The following is a 21016-nucleotide window of genomic DNA, read 5'->3' on the forward strand; positions in this document are numbered from 1 at the left end:
AAAAAAAAAAAAAAAAAAAAGAGGACAGGCAATAGAAACGGAAAGAAAAGAATGGCTGTAAAAGACACCTTGAAGGTAAATGGGCAGTGAATAGTGACCTTGGATGAAGAAAGCAAACGAAGCATCCAAGATGACTCCAGGAGTCCTTGGTGAATGATGATGTCACTGAGAGAAACGGCAAAATCGGTTGTTCCAAGGGATGAGTTTGGTCTTAGTGACCGTGCTATCTCAGAGGGCCATCTGGATGGAGATGCTGAACAAGCAGCGGAAAAAAAGGATTTTCTGGAAAGAAACAGGGACTGAGGGGATAGAGCCAGGAGTCATCCACAGATAAGAGAGTTAAAAATGGCAGAAGCAGATCAGATAGCACTAAGTACAAAACTCTGAAAAATGATTGCCTTTGAAGGATAAAAGAGAAAGTTATGTAGAAAGGAGACAAAGAGCAGCAGAAAAATATTCAGAACAGCACACTGTCGGATGAACCAAGAAGTGCGTCTTAAGAAAGACGAAACAGTCTATAATAATGATAATAATCGTTGTAATAAAAATATAGCTACAAACAATGTTTACCAGTGAGGAGCCAAGTACTTTGCACGCATCACCTCACTGAATTGTCACAGCACCTTCTGAGTCATTTTCCCCATTTTTACAGATGAAATCGAGCCTTAAAGAGGTTAGTAAATGACTAACAACAGTTCCCACCAAGAGGGAATAGCAGAGCCTGTACTTAAATCCAGGTCATCTGACTTGAGAGCCCAAGTTCCTGACCACTACACATACGGACGGCCTCCTCTCATCAAAAGACGAAGAGGGAGAAAAGCCCTCTGACTCGGTGACCAGGTCCATTGAGAGCCATCTCGGCACACAGATTGGGACAGAGGGCACATTCTGAAAGGTTGCAAAGTGAGTGGGTAGCAAAGAAGTCATGAAAGCAAGTATAAAAATCTGCACATGAAAGGAAGGAAAGAGAGTGTGCTAAGTAAATAGGTCTAGGCAATAAAATTGTTTTTTCTTTTAAGGGTGAGAAGACTTAGCATAGGTTATCAATTCTGGGCCTGTCTTTGTAAATAAAGTTTTACTGGAACAGCCACACTCATTCATGAAGATATTGTCTATGGCTGCTTTTGCTCTACAACAGCACAGCTGAGTAGTTGTAACAGAGACCATACAGGCTGTAAAGCCTATTTACTGTTTGGTTTTTTATAGAAGAAGTTTGCTAACTCTTGATTAAGAGGGTTTATAAGATGGAAAAGAAGAGATCAAAAGCAGAGGTGGAATGTTGAGTCATGTGAAGGTCAGAGGTGGAGTGTCGTCATGTGAAGGTCTTTCCTAAACAAAGACTAGAGACAAAAACAAATATGTGAACAATTATGAGACTTCCATGTTTCACTGAAACATATTTTAATCCCTCAGTGTCACCCGGGAATGATGACTGGCTATGTGGTTGGCAGAAGTAGTCACAGAGGGTCTATTCTTTCTGTGTTCCTATTTCTGGAAACTTCAATAAGAAGTTTCAATAAGTAGGAGATAAATCTCTCCTAAGGTGACTGAAACAATTAAAGTCTGAAAACTGCTAATCATCATGCCCTAAGAAATCCCCAAAGCAAAAAGGTGGCAGTATACCTACTACATAATGACTCAAATAATTCAGAATGACGTCACCCATGCAGAATGAAACAACTGTATATGCCTCCTGTGTATAATTTCCCCTTGATTGAGAAGACGAAACTTACTTTTAAGAATTAGCATTAAAGGTTGTGGCAGTAATTTTTTTGGATGAGCAAAACCCCTGTAAATGAGGAAAAAAGTTAAAAGGATATTGTATTAAGAAAAGCCTGCATTATGGTAGCTCATAAAGGAACCCAAGGCAAAGGTTCAGTGTAAGATTTTAGCACTCTCATTGCTTTTAATGCTAAATGCTAAAACCAGGAAATAACAGTAAACCATAAAGTACTAAAGGCTAATATTAGTCCCTTGCAGGAAAAAAAGTTAGATTTTTTTAAGGCACTGGTAAGGCCAAAATAATGTTTTCCTTCTCAAAACTCCCTGTTACTTCACTAATATTCATAATTACTGTTTTTCTTTTTCTCAACACATATCGCTTTACTTTTTCTTATATAAATAATACATGTTTACTGTAAAGCATTCAAACAATACTGTGAAGTATAAGAGAATAAAAATCACCTAATCACAGCACCTGAGAGAACCATCATTAACATTTTGGTGAACACTCTTTCACAAATCTCTATGCATATCTACACAGTCATCCATATAATTTTACCTACTTAAAGACTACACACAACTCATTTATTATGGACATCTTTCCTTCATTCTCTTTTAAGAAAAAGGAACAACAAAAAATTAAAATGACACTCCATCCCAAAGCAGTAAAATACATATTCTTTTCAAGAGCACATGGAACATGCTCCAGGAAAGATCACATGCTGGGCCACAAAACAATTCTCAATATATGTAAGAATATTGAAATCATATCAAGCATCTTTTCTGATCAGTATAAGACTAGAAATCAACTACAAGAAAAAAAGTGCAAAACCACAAACATGTGGAGGCTAAACAATATGCAACTAAGCAACCAATGGATCACTGAAGAAGTCAAAGAGGAAATCAAAAAACACCTGTAGACAAATGAAAATGGAAACACAATGATCCAAAATCTATGGGACACAGCAAAAGCAGTTCTAAGAGGGACGTTTATAGCAATACAAGCCTATCCTGGGAAACAAGAACAATCTCAAATAAATAACGTAACTTTGCACCTAAAGGAACTCGAAAAAGGAGAACAAACAAAACCAAAGTTAGTAGAAGGAAAGAAATCCTAAAGATCTGAGCGGAAATAAAAGAGAGACTAAAAAAAAAAAATAGAAAAGATTAATGAAACTAAGAGCCGGTTCTTTGAAAATATCAACAAAACTGATAAACCTTTAGCCAGACTAATCAAGAAAAAAGAGAGAGAGGGCTCAAATAAATAAATCAGAAATGAAAGAGAAGTTACAAGTGACATTACAGAAATACAAACGATAAGAGATTACTACAAACAAATATACACCAATAAAATGGACAACCTAGAAGAAATAAATTCCTAGAAACATACAATCTCCCACGATTGAATCAGTAAGAAATAAAAAGTATGAACAGACCAATTACCAGTAATGAAATTAAATCGGTAATAAAAAAAAAACTCCCAACAAACAAAAGTCCAGGACCAGATGGCTTCACAGGTGAATTCTACCAAACACTGAGAGAAGACTTAACACTTATCCTTCTCAAAGTATACCAAAAAATTGAAGAGGAAGAAACGCTTCCAAAGTCATTCTATGAGATGAGTGTTACCCTGATACCAAAACCAAAGACACAACAAAAAATTAAAATGACATCTGCCCAAGGTAAGAAAATAGAACAAACCATACAAAATGGTCTCAAATGACAAAACTTTCCCTACCAGTCAGTTCCTCTCAATCTGCTGAAATAAACATTTTTGAAAACCCTCTGTTTTAATTCTTTTGGTGGCTTCCATTTTAAATTTAAATAGTAGATTAAGGGCCTCCCTGGTGGCGCAGTGGTTGAGAGTCCGCCTGCCGATGCAGGGGATACGGGTTCATGCCCCGGTCTGGGAGGATCCCATATGCCGCGGAGCGGCTGGGCCCGTGAGCCATGGCCGCTGGGCCTGCGCATCCGGAGCCTGTGCTCCGCAACGGGAGAGGCCACAACAGTGAGAGGCCCGCATACCGCAAAAAAAAAAAAAAAAAAAAAAAAAAATTTAAATAGATTTACATCTGTATTTTTGATTTATGAATTATAGAATATAGATTATTCCATGAAACAAAAAGTAAAAATTTAGTATACTTATACTACCACTCACCTTTCTCCCTCTTCAACTCCTAATTTTAATTAGTTTCATTACTTTTACATTAAAATTTCCAACATGAACATTTTTTAGTGTAGCAATAATTAGGTGTTCCCTTCCTGTCTAAGTTGATGTTAAAATTTTAAATCCGCTAAAATGCAGGTACAGAATTATGATTATGGGATTCATAGAGAAAGAAATGTAATCCTGTATCTTTTAATTCTGCAGCTCAAAGCAGATTTTCCCAAAGTGGCAACTTTTTAAAGCTTTCTTTCAGCTCTTATAACTTCTATGATTTCGTTTCTGGTTCAGTTTCTTATTTATACCTCGTATTGTATACTTTTTTATTTTTCTTTGTTACACTGGAAAATTTCCTCAAAAAGCCTTTTTTCGTATGGAATATTGGGGGTAAAATTTCTGGGTCCATGTCCGAATACAGTTTTAGTCTGCCCTCGCATCTGTTTGATAAAATGACTAGATATAGAATTCTTGGTCCAAAACAAATCCCCCTCTGAACCTCATTTGTTTCTAGTAATTGAGATTGATGCTAAGAATTGGTTCCACTTCTCTTGTAAGATAGCTTGTTTATTCTGTCTGGAACTCTTTAAGATGTTTTTTCTTTATTCTCAGTGTTCTGACAAGGTGTGGGCCTTTACCCATTCATCCATATCAATTTCAGTAGGTCAACCCCAAGATTCATATGAAATGCTTTTCTATTATTTTCTCTTTAACTTTTTCTATTATGTCTCTTTTTAAATTTCGAGGTTCCTATTAGAAGGCTCTTGGTCACTTTTAATCTCTTCAGGATTCTGACTTACTTTTCTTTCATTATTTTTTATCTGTCTTTTTACTGCATGTTTTAAGATTTTCTCTTGTTTTCTACCAGAGAAACAGCTTAATTTGTGCCCTATTGGTTAATTTAATTCTATATTACAGTTTTCATATTTTCAACTGTTAAGCATTGTTTCTTATTCTCTGATTATTCTTTTTCATAGCAGCTCATTCCTATTTTATGGATATAATATTGTCTCAATTCCTTCTGAACTTACTAATTACAATATTTTTTTAAAGTCCTCTACCGTACTCTGAATTATCTGAGCTCAGTTCTTTGGTTTATCTTCTTCTTTCTTTCACATCTTATAGGTTTTCCTCAAGTATCTTAAGTTTTGCTTAATATTTTTGGAGGAAAACATTACATATGTTTTTTATTCTAAAGTTGGGTAGAGAGAAGAGGAATGAAGTAAAAAACAGTTTAGTTTCTCTTCAGCACTTGTGTTAATTAACATTCAACAAATTCTTAATTGTTCAGAAGAATAATTCTTAACAAATTCTTAATTATTCAGAAGAATCTGGGAATTTGTTTCCTACTCATAGAAGTAAGAGGGAGAAGAAGAAAAAGAATAGGATGTCTCCAAAGTAGCAAATTTGATTACCCTCAGACTTTTATCATCTGTAATCCAGGGTTCCTAATAGTTGTATATAAATCTAAGATACACCTTACTAACAATCTTAAAAGGCAGAAATCAACAATGAAAAGTGCATATTTAGCATTTCTAAACTCTACTTAACATTTGTTGTCATTTTCAGAAACAGGTTCTTACTGCCCCATTGGGAATGATTCAAACGATAAAAATCCTTGGTCCCTGGCTCTTAAAAGGGTCAGTTCAGCATGTGTAAGAGGAGGAACTGTCACTGGGAGAAGACTGGCACCTTCTTACCTGCTGCGTGGTGCTGGTGACAATGCCCTGCTGTAGGCGGTAGGCCTGCTCTTGAAGGTATTTTCTAGTCTCGTGATTCCGGAGCAGATAGTTTTCTATCTGGAAATTAAGCACATGTCTCTCTCAAGAACACATTTTGACTCAGCAGAGAGTAAAGTCATAAGTGCAACAGCCAGCTGCTAAACTGAAGACCCAAGCAACTAATTCACACATCCTGCCAGGGCCTTGACCCCACAAAACGTATGAGATGGGGAACCTGGCTATTGTCGTGATGCATTATGGGTGTTTTTAGTTAGAAATTTCACTCGCAGGTAACCAGGGTAATTTTTATGTGACTCAGTAGTTGACAAAGATGAGCAAGTGTTTAATTGCCTGCAGGGTTAGAGACCCTTTTAGTGACTTCTCATCACTTTCCTGTACACGATTGCAATCTTTCTCTCTCTCAAATTTTTAACCACTAAACAGTTCAGAAGCTAAATAGATACCCCTACAGTGTATCGATGGTCCTTTCTGAACCCCTTGGCCTTATCCACCAGCACTCAGAAAATTCTTTATTTTAAGGGAAAAAAGGAGAAAATAGGTACAAAATTGGAAGGATACAGGCTGGTACAACTCAAAACCATATACCAATTTCCTTAATCCATCAGGTTTACATGTTTTCTCAAAAACAGGAATGGTTTTAGCAAAATTACCAAAAATAAGAAAATGGATTTCTACAGAAAATGAGAAATCTTGAAGTTGCTTGACAATCTACATTTTTATACATAGACAATGTTTTATGAAAAATTCAAACATACAAATGATAACTAGATTGAAATAAAGTATTGAAGAACAATATACAATGAATATATAATACATTGAAAAATGTAAACTATTGATTATAATGAATACCTATTAATGTGTTTTTTTAAAGAATGATTGAGATGATTAAGTATGCCATCTATTTTTTTTCAGTTGTTGTTTTTGTTTTTATAATGCAACTTAACCATTTGGTTTCCAATTTGTCACTACAGTTCCCTGGTTAAGAATTTCTAGTAACTGTGAGGCTTTCAGAATTATTACATTTTCATTTTCATTTTGCATATGCTAAAATGACTACTACTTAATAACAATTAGGAACAATTAAAATACAGGCTATAATTATTATTATCCTTGGAAACCATAAAGCAGAACAAAATGTACCATTCTACTAAACATAAATGACAATATTATAAAAACAAAAAGATCCCTGAAATGAAGCATCATTAAAGTGACACATTAATACCATGACATTATATTACATTAATTTTCTCTTGCTGCTTCCCAAGAAGTCATCTCTTTCCAAGGTGACATTACCATCAAGGTAGAATATCTTTGCTAAAAAAAGATTCTGCCTGAAATATGACAGGCACACACTGCCACCCAGCTTTGGGTGATTTTGTTTTGTTCTTCCACATTTGGCCTCATTAAGCCCTGGCCATGGGCCAGTTCTGAGAGCAGCTTGTTTATTCAGGAGGCTCAGCTCACACACAGGCAGTGCACCCAAGGCTGGCTCACGCGCTTCCAGGCCTTCCCCAGGTGCACCAACCATGATTCACAGACTGAGCCTGGAGGGAATATTTTAGAAAAAAAATAATATTCAACACTCATTTCTAAAAGCTAGTGCAAGGGGAAGGAAGAAAAACAATGCTTAATAATGGTGAAAGTTATTTGCTGAAAGTATTTGCATCTGGAAAGTTTACAAGGTAAACTTTCCTTCTGTGCACCATTAGAGACCAAGACAGAGAGCCAGGACAGGACAGGGGCCTGACTCAGGTCAAAAGGAAAGAGGAAGAGCCAAAAGTGTCATTAATCACATTTGCCAGTACCCCTGGGCAGCAGTGACCTGGGAGACAGTCTATAGTCAGTCAGACATCTTCAGTCTCATTGCTGAAAATAGCAGCAGCAAAGAAGGCCAAAAAAATTCTGTGTTTTAATAAAGGAATCTTATATTTAAAAAAAATAAAGATTGAGTATAGAATCACAATATTGTTTTTCAGTAGAGTAAAATTAAAGAGCCATAATTCTTCCAGAGGACAGTTCTGTTAAAATGAAAACTTGAATATATAAGAGCATAGTTAAATACTATAGGGAAAAAAAAACAATAAATATGAGCTTTAAAGTCACCAATTTTCATTTTAAGAAAAACACAACTTTTATAATTAATATATTTGCATACTCTGCATTCGCTCTTTGTTTCTTCTTTTATCCTCCCCTCTTTTTCGGCCTTCTCTGGTTTTAAGTATTGTATATGATTGCACTTTTCTCTCCTTTCTTAGAATACTAAGTATACTTCTTTATAAATATTTTAGTGGTTTCCCTAGTGTCTGCAATATACATCTACAATTCATCCAACTCCTCTTTCAAATAACACTGCAGTTGTTCCTTGAACAAACAGGTTTGAACTGCACAGGTCTGCTTATAAATAGATATTTTTCAATAGTAAATACTACAGCATACATGGTTCATGGTTGGTTGAATCCATGGATGCAGACAAGAAGGGCCAACTGTAAGGTATACTCAGATTAAGCCCCGTGCTGTCCACAGGTCAACTGTTTCACAAATAGTGCAGGTACAGGTACATTATAAGGGAGTATCACCAATTTCTCCCTTTCACCCCTTGTAACACTGCTGTCTTCTTTATTTTTGAAGGAAAATATTGCTAGACACAGAATTCTAGGCTGCTGGGTTTTGGGGGGTTTTTCCCAACACTTTAAATAAATATTTCACTCTACTTTCTTCTTGCTTGCATGCTTTGTGACTCAAAGTCTGATAATTCTTACCCTTATTTCTCAATATGTAAGGTATATTTTTTCTCTGGCTTCTTTCAAGATTTTCTCTGTCTTTGGTTTTCTGCAGTTTGAATATGATATGCCTACACATCAATTTTTTTTGCGGGGGGGTGGTATTTATCCTGCTTGGTGTTCTCTGAGATCCCTGGATCTGTGGTTTGGTGTCTGTCATTAATTTTGTAAAATTGTCAGTCATTATTACTTCAGACATTTCTTCTGTTCTTTTCTCTTTCTTCTCCTTCTGGTATTCCCGTTACCAGGATGTTCAATGTTTTGTAATTGTCCCATAGTTCTGGGATCTTCTGTTCTTTTTTCCCCCTATTCTTTTTCTCCTCTTTGCATTTCAGTCTGGGAAGTTTCTACTGACATATCTTCAAGCTCAATGATTCTTTCCTCAGCTGTGTCCAGTCCACTGATGAGCTCATAAAAGGCATTTTTTTGCTTGTTACAGCATTTCTGATCTCTAGCATTTCCTTTTGATTTTTTCTTGGAGCTCCTGTCTCTCTGTTTTTATTATCTATCTGTTCTTGCATTTTTTTTTTTTACTTTTTCCATTAGAGCCCTTAACATATTTGATCACAGTTATTTTAAATTACCTGTCTGATAATTCTAAAATCTGTGCCATATCTGAGTCTGGTTCTGATGTTTGCTTTGTCTCTTCATACTGTGTTTTTTCTTGTCTTTTAGCTTGCCTTGTAATTTTTTGTTGAAAGCCAGATATGATGTAGCTAGTAATAGGAACTGAGGTAATTAGTCTTTTAATGTGAGGCTTTTATGTTCATCTGGCTAGAAGCTGAGTTGTAAATGTCTGCTGTAACTGTATATGCCAGTTAATTTCTTTATTTACCTTGTTTATGTCTCCCCTGCTGTTTTGGGGTTTCCCTAGAAATGTCTCCTTAAATAAAGTGTCTTACAGCTTTGCTTAGTTGTAATTCAGTGTTATTATAAATGATATGTGATGTAAGTATAATAGGGAGGGGAAGCATTTGATAATCTTATGATTAAATTTAGACTTTTTTTAAAAAAAAAAAAAACAGGCCTGAGTCCCTGGACTGTGACCTTCAGAAGTGTTTCTTGGCCTTTTTTTTTCCCTCCCTTATGTGAAACAGGAAGGCTGGAAGGGGCTGCAGTGGTCTAATTGTCTTCTACTAGGTCAGATAAGGCTCTGGTAGAATAGTTTCTCTTGAGGGTAGGCCTTTGTTATGGAGAAGAGCATGCTCTGAGTGTATTTCAAAATGGTTACTTTTTCCCTTCCCCCTGCCAGAAACATGAGTGAATTATCCTCCTCCAATCTTCACTGTGATAACTTGGGTTCTTGTAACTAAAACCTGTGCAAAGGTCAGGGCCTCCCTAAGACTAAGCACCTAGGAGTATTTAGCTTCCTCTTTTTTTTTTTTTAAGCTCTTAAACTAGTCCACAGTAAGCCTCCAGCAATTCATCAATTACTGTTTAAGCAGTCCTCTGAGCTACCAGCTCCATTAGCTTCTGCCCCTGGTGAGCTGATCTCAGCTTTGATTCTCTGTGATTCTCTGTATTACCATCTCTCCAGTTTCCAGGGTGATAGTTTGCCTTGTAACCTCAATTCTCTGGCAGACCTAAGAAAAGTCACTGATTTTCTGTTTAAGATTTTTTTTTCTTGTTGTGAGGATGGGAATGATGACTTCCAAACTCTTTACATGTCTAATCTGAAACCAGAAACCTTGTTTCTGTAGAATGTCTTTTGTTATAAGCTGACTAATATCCTTTAGGAAAGTGTAAAGATATCGAACATTTGTATATTGCTTTACCATCTACAAACTGCTTTTCACATATACCACCTCATTTGATCCTCATGGACACCTTAGGCAAATTACTTAATCACTGTGTCCTTCAGTTTTCTTATCTGTAAAATGAGCATATAATAGAACCTACCTCATGGGTTTATTTTAAAGATGACAGATGTTAATTTACGTAAATCATTTAAAATAGTGTCAGGCACCCAGTATAAACTATATGCTAAGTGTCAGCTAAATACAGTTACTGTGTAGCTTTATTTTTTTATGCAGATGGAGAAACTAAAGTTCAGAAGAATTAAATACATACTGAACTTACAATGCTGGGAAGAGTTTGATTTAGTCAGATCTTCTGAATCCAAACCTTAGATGGTTTCTTTTGCTACACCACAGCTTCCTCTCCCCTCCACTCCCAACCTTACTCCCTTTAATTCATTGAATGTCTAAATAACATCCATGCATGCATGCCAGGTACTGCACTAGCTTCTGAGAATAAAACAAGATGAAAAATATAGGCTCTGCCTTCAAAGAGCTCACAGTCGCTGGGAGAAAAAAAAAAAAAATAGAGGCAGGTAACTTAAAACAATGCCACAAGGCCAGTGACAGAGAGAACCACAGGAAATTGTGAGAAGACCACCTACCTAGCAGGGAAAAGGGACTCCGAGAAGTCTTCCTGGATGAACTGACCCTTGATTTCAATCTCAACAGATATGCACAGTAGTGGGGAAAGCATGAGTATCATCTAGATTTGAGCAGTGATTCTCAAATGTTACAATCATCAGGACAACTCAGAAAAACACAGATGGCTAAGTCCCACCCCAGTTTCTGAGGCCCAAGAATTTGCATTTCTAACAAGTTCCCTGAGGTAGAGCAAAACAAAGACTAAGGGTTGGTAAGAGATGAAGTTGGCGGTGAATAGGAGGCAGATCCTGGGCAGAAATACATCATAAGTTAAGGAGATCAGGCTTTATCCTAAAAGCCACCAGGAGGAATGGATTAGTCTGATCAACTTCACCGTGAAGGAAGATGGCTATTTTTGACTGCAGCATGGAAAACAGACAAGAGGATGTAATCATCCTGGTGAGAGAGGATGAGGTTTGAATAAAGGCATCTGTTATAGGAATAGAGGGAAGGAGAGTTAATGAAGAGATTTATGCGCTAGAATCAGTAAACTTGGTGACTGATTGGCTACAGAAGATATAAAGGGGAAAAAGACAAGCTTAGGAGACTGGACAGAGGGTGGTACCACCAGATGAAAGAACAAAGAGGGAAGAAAGATTTAGAAGATTTCCCAAATAACACCATAATAAAGGTGGAGCAGGTTTCCTCAGATGGGAAATATTTGAGCACATCTAAAAGTAGAGAGAAAGGTAGCCATAACCATAGAACGAGAAGGATGAAGATATGAAAGAGCGAGGGAATGACTCACAGGGCAAGTTTCCAGGACAGGGCAGAGATGTTGGGGTCAAAGGCACTGAAGATGGCTGGGCTTTGAAGGGGAAGGTACCCATCATCCTCTGGGGTTGCCAGAAAGGAGGTGGGCATGGGTGTGGATTCAGACACATTTATAGACAAAGGTGGTAAAGCGAGATCTCAGTAATGCCCTAAATTTCTCGATGAAGAAGGAAGGGAAGGCTCTCGCTGTTGAGGATGAAGGAGATGAAGGTTGTGCTGGCTGTCATTCACTTGCACACATTCTCCAATGGATGAAGAGGGAGTTATCCACGCCTAAGTCTGGCATGTTGATGCTGTAAGTATGTTATTTTACTCCACTTAAATTTCATGACAAGTTTTAGTCTATATTTTATTCCTTCCCCAGTCATGCATTATGCCATTCACGATCATAAGAATACAAGCTAATGTGAAAAAAGCTTTGTAAAATACAAAGCACTGTTCATATGTTCAGAATGTATTATTCACACAATTCCACTCGAATGTGAATTTATTATAATTAAGTCACTGATCCTTCAATACCTTCTGCAGAGCCTCTTCTGTTTTTTCAGGGTTTGTTTTTAAGGCTTGAGAAGCATCATACATAGGAATTGGCATAAATCTCAACGTGTAGTTCCTAGAAAAAGGAGAAAATGGTATGTTTATTTGAAAATAACTTCCTATTATCTGAATTCAGCACCCTTTTTTAAAATCCGAAAAGAGAGTTGCCAGAGTGTCTTAGAAAATTGTAAACTACCGGACCATCTTAGGCCCCTTGACTGCAGGTCAGCCTTCTTTCCTACCACCTGTGCGACACCACAAGTGACCTCGTCAATTCACGCTGTCTACAAAACCTACACAACTTGAAGGAATCTGGTTTTGTTGTTTTGCTTTCAGTTTTCAATTACAGTAAGGACAGGATTTTCAAACTGGAACTGGAGAGATGGTCTGAGAGAAAGGCTAGGAAAAAAGTCCAGCATCAACTTGCTACTTGAATTTTAGTCACCAACAGATCTGAAGGTAACTTGATTACCACAGTGACAACGTGACAGACAGACCCAGAACGGTAGAGGAAAAACCCAAAATAGAACCAAAACATTTGCTCGCCAAGCCAAGGATGTGAGCATCCACAAAAACAATCTGTTCAGGCTCTGGGCTCCTTTAAATAACCAAGTCCAAGACCAGTGACTGTCTTTAGAAAACCTTCCTGCTGGCTCAACAACCTGACCTCTGCAGGTCCTGGCAACTGGCACCCCAAATCAGCCCGAGTGCCCCAGGCTCCAGACACCAAGTAAAGCAACTGTGGAACTCTGGGTCTATTTAATACCTCACATGGCTGTTGCCTGGCTGATTAGGCACAAGAATGCAAGGGTGAGTCATTTTTGTGTGAGAACTCTAAATCCGCACTCTGGCCTGTGTTCCTGAACTTGCTACAAAGTGCTATGTGTCTGGATGAACACTCACACCTGCTCCCCTACCACAAACTCTAGACCTGGAGATGCCTCCTCTCTCCCAACCAAAATGCATCTGTTTCTACAACAAGACACTCAGGAAGGATGACCTTGTGGGCCACGTGTTGGCAACTGGTACCTAGGCATCCCACAGCTGGCTTGTTTCAGGTCTCTAAACACCAAGCAGAACTCATGGTGTAACTCTTATGGATAGTCAAATGGCTTCTACTGGAAGAATAAATTAACAACTAATTCCTAAAATAGGTACTAATAATGAAGAAATAATAAAGAAAATAAACAGTCATTTTAATAAAAGCAGCCAATCTGGATGGTTACCTAATGGGGAAAAAAAAAAAACTGTTCTTCATCCAGTCCAACTGACAAGATGGCTTAAAGTAAAATAATCAGCAAAGACAAGGCTGTTATTTCTATAACTTTAATTTTTACCTTAGCTTTGTTTGAGCAAAACTGCTTTTGTTTGACTTAAGAGGAACCAGCCAACTGAAACTAAGAGATAATACGTCTCTTTTTGCAGCCTTGAAGATTTTCTTTTCCCTCATCCACTTTTCATCATGCTTCAGACCAGCGTGGTTTATTTAAACCAAATGTGATTTCACACCATTGGCATCTTGTAGCACAGAGTACATAACAGACTGTGATCGGGGAGTTCTACTTTCAATCTGGAAATGTGGAGTGTTGGGGCTGCGTCCTCCTGGCTTCTCACAAAGACCTGCCTGGGCTGGCAGTCTGCAACATCATTAGAGTGGCAGCTGTGGTGTTAGCACCCAAATGCAGCCATCTGTAAATATATGTTTCCATTCAAAGGTTTTGTGCGCAATAGCTGTAACTACAGGAGGTTCTGCAGCCACAGAAGTCTCCCAGGAGAGGTGGCCATGATGGCTGATGGTGTAAGCTGCCTTATCCATGTTTAGTGATGGCCGGTGATGGCAGCAACTTTGACTTCCTGGCTAAAGGAGAACCACGGGATTTAGAACTGAAGCCACTTAGAGATAATTTACTGTGATTTCTCACTTTATAAAAGAAAAATTCATCAATGAGGTGAAATGATCATAGGCTCAAGATCATAGGCTTATTGGTGACAGAGCTGGGGACGGAATGGAGGGCTCCTAATTCCAGGTCTCGGCTTTTATCCAGGTCACCATGTTGGGCATGACAGCTCCACCTGAGGGGCCGTGCATGGAGGAAAACACAAAATAATGAGCACCCCCTCCCCCTCCTAAAAGGCCCAACTTCTATGCTACTGGCCCCTAATTTCCCTCCGACATTTTGTAATCTCTCATTTTTAATGCTATAAATCTGCTTTGATCGTTTCTACCATTCGAATACAATATGAGCATTGAAAAGCTCAGAGAGAAACAGATTTCTAGCATTTTTTTCAGCCACATTTGTATTCTTCTTTCCTCATTTAGTTTACTGGGAAAGTAAATTTGACAATAAATAATAGTTGCAGACTTTAGTTACGAAGGTAATAAAAAAAAAAAGGCTTTTACAGAAATGAGACCAGTGAGCCCTGGCCTTGCCATTTCATCAATTTCATTTTTATTTTCTGGACCTCAGCTTTCTTCTCACCACTGGATTCAGAGTTGTCATCCTGGGCAAAAAAAGTGAGATCCGGTGGAAGGAGATTTAAAACCACAAGGAGAAAGAAGCAAGGTGACCGCTGTGTAGCACCCTCCACCCCACCCCCCTGCAACCATGATCTTGTGTGTTCTGTGGAATAAGCATCTCTGCTCTCATTTTATAGATGAAGAAACTCACACCAGAGGAAAGTCAACGTCTTCCCAGGTCCCATGGCTGGTTAGCAGGAGACTAATCAGACCCAGATCTTCTGATTCCCAATCTACTGCTACTTGTATTACCCCACATAGACACAAACACCATTGGTTCTTTCCTATTTTTCTAGAAAGAAGTCCTAAGTAAAACTTACTTTTCCATAGCAACAGCTATATCTTGAAAGCCTTGGGCAGTAATGTTGTTCTTGTCCCATATAACAGTCCTGTTTGGAAACCAAATCACATAAATCGTCAGAGACTTAAGAATGGAGGAAATGATTCTCCCACTGCAGATAAATCTCTTATAGGCAACACTGTCTAGGTATTTTAGTACAATGAGCAAGGAATAATGTTCAGCTTTGTTTCAAACAAAGCAAGGATGAGCATTTCCCCCAACATTAGATTCCAAAGCCATTCTCTGCTCAAGTACTATGAAAAAAACCATACTTAAAAGCAACAGCACACACATTAACTTACCATTAAGTCACCTAATGCTTTGCTTGCCAGAAAGCCCTAAAACCTGATTCCCCTGATATTCTCCCAACATATTCTCCAAACAGCATTCTAGTATTCAAGTCTGAGGCTGAAGCTATTTATACAAGAGGCTAAACAGTCTCATGTCCAACATAAAGAATTCCAGATACGGAGACTTTTTTCTATTCTAAACAACTAGAGGGACAAAGTAGTCATATTTTCTGACATTTCATCATTGCCCTGACGTGATATGATCAGCAATCCCAGCAACTGAGTTCACTCTGCTGATAAACCTCAGTTACTCTAGGAGGTGGTTTACTTTTTAAATACAAAATCTATTTTGGAAGAAGTATTACTTTCCTTTCAGAATGTGAATACTTCAGAAGTATTTTAGGATTTGTCAATTCACCTGACACACGAAATGGCTTTTATTTGTCTGAACGCTCCCAGGCTCACAACCTCTAATTGCTTTCTCTTCCTAACCTCAACGACCTTCTTCACGTACACACTGACCTTCAGAGAAACTGCTGCAGATTTTGGCTTTTGCCTTCAGTTTAGACAGAAGGTGCGGGCTCTGCCTTACACTGGGAAGCAAGGGAAACAGCCAGAAAAAGCCCTTGAGGAGCAGTGTAAATAATTAACTCTTCCTTCACCAGACTGCTGGGCTAGGTAGCAACTGGATCTCTCTGAACGATGGATGGTAACATGGTTACCAGATAACTAGTCCCTAAGAGAAGTGGTTACTGCATAGCTCATCCTTAAGAAAAGCCATGCTTGGGAAGCACTACGGATGAAAACCACTGAACAGAAGAGTTAGCATCCAGTACAAACTTGCCTTTGACACAGTAGACTTCATGGATCCCTTGGGTTTTAGGTCTTTATGTCGCAGGGGTGGGAAGGGAAGATAAGACGCTGGGCTCACAACCAAGTACAGGGAAGCCCCTCGTGTTATTCCTCCAGTCTTCCCAGCTCTGCCCCCAAACCCCTCCTCTGCTGCCCCCTGCCTTTCCCGACACATCAGTCAGCTGCCAATGCTGCTGTGAAATGGGAAACTGCAATGGTTCTCAGCCGGGTTTACCTCATAGTGGAAATCTTTAAGACAGCAGTTTGAAGGAATGACTGTGTCTAAATTTGGGAACACCCTCCTCCATATTTTGAAAAAAGACTTGAAGCTGTCGCTTCTGCTCCCCAGCTAGTCGCCTGGGAAACTCAGGCCTCACGCGAACACAGCCGGCCCCCCAGTGGTTGCTGGGTCAGACCCTCTTCCAGACCTTCCTTTGAACCAGCATCCACTCCTCGGGGCCGAGGGCCCGGCCTGCGTACCTGAGCTTGGTGTTGATCTGCAGTGCTTTGGCCAGCATCTTTGCCCCCATGTCCCCCATGCCATTCCCACTGATGTCCACTGTGGTCAGGGAGGTGTTGCTTCCCAGGGCATTGATGATGATGGTGACCTCGTTCTTGAGTTTCGAGTCAGCCAGGGACAAGGACTGCAGAGGCTGTGGAGGGAACACCAGGCAGCGCTCACACGGTGTTGTCAGAGCTGCTGCCGCTCGCTGGGACCCACTTCATGGAGAACCATCAGGGGAGGGACCCACCGCACAAACACAAAGTGCCTCATTTGGAAACTTCTGGCCAAAAGACACTGATGAATGGGACCCGAAGGTTCTGGACCCTTGGAGTCAAACATGAAGAGCTTGTGTCTTAATGCTGAATATCAGCCACCTCTCTTCTAAGGGAAGCTGTGGAAAGATACCCAGAGTGGCAGATGCCAGCTCTTTTGAAGTGGAGGATGGGAAGAAAGAAATAAAAATTCTACACAGAAATGTCTGCACTTCAGTATGGCAACACTATCCCTTGACCCATTTTATTTCTATGCAAGGTCAAAGGACATCTTAAAATACTAGTAGAGAAATACTAGTACTAAATTACTAGAAGTAGTAAGTGCAAAATAAAACCCAGCCAAGATCAATAATAACTGACATTTACTGAACACTTAACCACTATTTAAGCTGTTTACATATATTTACTCATTTAATCCTCCCAGTAACCTAATACTTAGGTATTATTATATTAGGTATTGTTATCCCTACTTCTTAAGTAAGAAACAAAAAGGTTAAGTGATTCAACCAAGGTCACACAGAAAGTAGCTGAATAGGAACCAGACAGGCTGGTTACAGACTTTGTGTTTTCAACTCCTACACAACATTGCCCTTATTGGCTCTCCTAGATCTTTTTAATCCTCACTCTTAGCTTTGTCTTATAAGATCCAATCAAAAGACACACTTACAATTAAAGAAAAAAAGTCAAATGTGTGTGACCTTTTCATTACTGTAAGCTCTGTGATGAACCCAAGCCAATCCACTCACTGTCTATTTAAACCAGAGACAAAGCCCTCTGCCTGGAGGCATGTTTTGTTCGGCCTACAGAGTATCTGACCAAAAAAAAAAAAAGAATGGGCTCCCTACTTACACCCAGCTCACACTTGTTTATGTCACCTTCCTAGCCCTGTGGGTATTTAAATTGCAATCCCTGATTACAGCCATAACTGAATTAATGAGGTGGTACAAATTCCAGGACTTAAGCCAAGGTTACTCTAAAAGTCAGAACTAAGACTTCTCCAGGGGATTTGGATGTCTTCTGGGTTGCCTGCGGTGGTCTACACTGGCCCAGCCATATTCAACAATTGTATATGCTAACTCCATAAGCAGTTTGGACATTACAGGGAGATGGATGCTGGAAGCAGCTTCTAGGATCATCTATGACCAGGTTCCATGGTGGCCCGTGGGACTGGGGTTCTTGAGATGTGCCTAGGTGGTTTGTAGGATCCCCGCACAAATCGTGGGGTATATTCGTGTCCACTTAACTACTGAACATGGACTTCTAATAGAACACCTGTTCCAGGCACATCTGCCAAAAGGCTCAGGAGGCAGAATGAGAGTGTTGATAGTTTCAAGACTCGTATGTCCACAAACTGGCATTATGCATTTGGTTCTAGTTTTCCCGAGTGATTATCCTTATTGTCCAAATTTGACCATGTTTTCTAAACGTAATACATCTATGGTAAAATCAAAAGGTAATATTATATAAATTAGAATCAAATTTTTTAAGGTTAAATGGCATAGTAAGCGCTAAGTCAATTAAAACCTCAGCCCAAAGGCCTGCATAATCTTAGACTCAGGCAGGTTTAGGGAGGGAGCTTCAATTTTCTTAAGCGTCTACGTTCCAGTAGATAGAAAAAAAAACTAAATGAAAAATGCTTCAGACTCAGGAAACTTCATGTTTTAAATGAAAACATAAGCAATGCTGCTTTAATAAAAAGCTGTAATCGCATCTCCCATCATTTCAATAAGCTCTATTCAACGCCTACAAAAATGACGCATAACGGCTTCTTCCTAATACTGGAAAACTGCCAAGTCTCCAAGCTGGAGAGCACTAATTCCAGTACTATATTCAAACCTTAATACACCCCAATTAACACTTAAAAGTAATAGGTAGAGCCATTAATGTGAACAGAACAGCCGAAATTGCATGCATATTCATAAGGTCATCCCTTCTTGATTTACTGCACTTCCAGGTAACATTACTATTTGAAATCTTACTATTCCTGTTCATAGCTGAACATGCCTAATCTGACAATCTGTCTCCTTGCTACAGGGACTCCCAGGACAAACACATACTGTTGCATTGTTCACAACACAGGTTTGTATGTAATACTTCAGAACAAGAGTCCCTGTCATCTTGGCCCCTCAATGTTACCGTCCCTCGAATCTGGGAGCAGCAGCCTGGCAACCACTGTCTAAAGCTGAAGGCGACACGGGAGCCCGTGCGTCTAGGTTGTCCAAGTGAACATATTGTGCAATATCGGGAGAATAAAGTATTCCACACGCTGTCTAAGAATAAGCTCTACAGACACAAGGTCAGAATGTAAAAAGCAAAGAGTTTACTTTTTATATGTAGAAACCTTTAAAAAAATAAAACCAAAAAATGAGCCCAATGGTGCCCAGTTATGGGTGGAATTTTTATAGTCACAAGACTGAACTCCTAATCATTTTAAATAGTTTTGCACATTACTGATTCAGAAGTAGAAAAAAAATAAAAAGAATGTAATTACTTATTGAAAAAGCCACCTACTTTTCTGTGATATGAACATAAAAGGCTTTTCACTGTACGTTATTAGCAGCAACTTTTCAAATTTATAACAGAGTTCACATTTTTGTAGCAGACTTTACCGTCTGCGAATATGTTTTTAGGTGTACTTTAAATAGCAAGATTATCTTTGAGTAAGAGACTTTGAAAATTATAGGAACAAAGTTTGAAGACCCTCGTGTAATAAGCAAAACATGAAATTAAGAAATATATTTTTCATAACATATAAATTTTCCTGAAATATGTGCTAAGGAACAAATATTTGGGAATGATTATTAAATATGATTCTGCAGGGTTTCCCTGGTGGCACAGTGGTTGAGAGTCCGCCTGCCGATGCAGGGGACACGGGTTCGTGCCCCGGTTCGGGAAGATCCCACATGCCGCAGAGCGGCTGGGCCCGTGAGCCATGGCCGCTAAGCCTGCGCATCTGGAGCCTGTGCTCCACAACGGGAGAGGCCACAACAGTGAGAGGCCCACGTACCGCCAAAAAAAAAAAAAAAAAAAAATATATATATATATATATATATGATTCTGTAATACTGGCTTCCCCAACCTTTTAAAACTGGGCCAGTACTAGGAAATCAAAATCTCAAATACAGCAGGGTGGTATAAAGTCAAATTAAATATGTAAAACAAACTGCATGAATTCTGAAAAGTGTAAATTACATTCTAATTATGCCTCTAACTTTAATAACCCAGTATAAGAGTAACAAAATATGGGGTTTATTAGCAAATGAGGACAAAGAGAAGTGTCTGAATTCATTAAATAATAATGAGCTTCATTTCTAGTCCACAGGTTGGAAATTATATCCACACAATGAAGAGGCAGGACAACAGAATTTTCTCCTGCCCTCCAGGTCAGAGCTCCACAAAGAGATGTGGGCAAGGGTAAGCAAGGAAAAGTACCAGTCTCCATCTCTCCTGACCGCATGGCTTTCTCCAAAAATTTAGCTTACAGTTATAGAATTTGCTATAACCCTACATGAATTCAAAATGGGAAATGATACTTTTTTTTTAAAGATTTTTTTTTGATGTGGACCATTTTTAAAGTCTTTATTGAATATGTTACAATATTGCTTCTGTTTTATGTTTTGGTTTTTTGGCCGCGAGGCATGTGGGAATCTTAGTTCCCCCACCAGGGACTGAACCTGCACCCCCTGCGCTGGAAGGCAATGTCTTAACCACTGGACTGCCAAGGAAGTCCCGAAATGATACTTTTTTTAAATGTGACATATCTCACATGATTAATACAGGAAATCACTCTTTTATGACCTACAAAAGTAGCTATCACCAAACATGAATAATATGAATCTTCATTATACAAATTGATTTGGATTTTAGGAACCATAAAAGCTCTTTGGTGGCTGAATAGGACTAAGATGGGAAAGGGACAAAATCTTAAAGAGCATCAGTAAAATATAAGATGTGATGCACCAGGTTTCAGTGAAAGGAATTAACGGTAGAGTGCTTCTCACTTTGTCCATAAAATATCTTCCTTTATCCTAATGCATTTCTAAGGGCAGCCAAATAGGATACTATTTGAAATTAAATTTCTT

The 21016-nt window shown here is 38.8% G+C and overlaps 1 protein-coding gene across 3 annotated transcripts in view; it reads right to left on the bottom strand.

Moving 5' to 3' along the window:
- CARMIL1 (capping protein regulator and myosin 1 linker 1) overlaps positions 1-21016 on the bottom strand; it is a 322541-nt gene that overhangs the window by 82901 nt on the left and 218624 nt on the right. For all 3 annotated transcript variants that reach the window (XM_082637868.1, XM_082637867.1, XM_082637866.1), the window contains exons 21-24: positions 16638-16810; positions 14996-15064; positions 12140-12233; positions 5584-5682 (exon numbers count right to left, since the gene is read on the bottom strand). In XM_082637868.1, coding sequence (XP_082493994.1) covers positions 5584-5682; positions 12140-12233; positions 14996-15064; positions 16638-16810 — 435 coding nt within the window. The remainder of the gene's footprint in view (positions 1-5583; positions 5683-12139; positions 12234-14995; positions 15065-16637; positions 16811-21016) is intronic.

This window comes from Mesoplodon mirus (assembly GCF_964341445.2).
Source record: "Mesoplodon mirus genome assembly, chromosome: 12".
Classification (NCBI taxonomy): Eukaryota; Metazoa; Chordata; class Mammalia; order Artiodactyla; family Ziphiidae; genus Mesoplodon; species Mesoplodon mirus.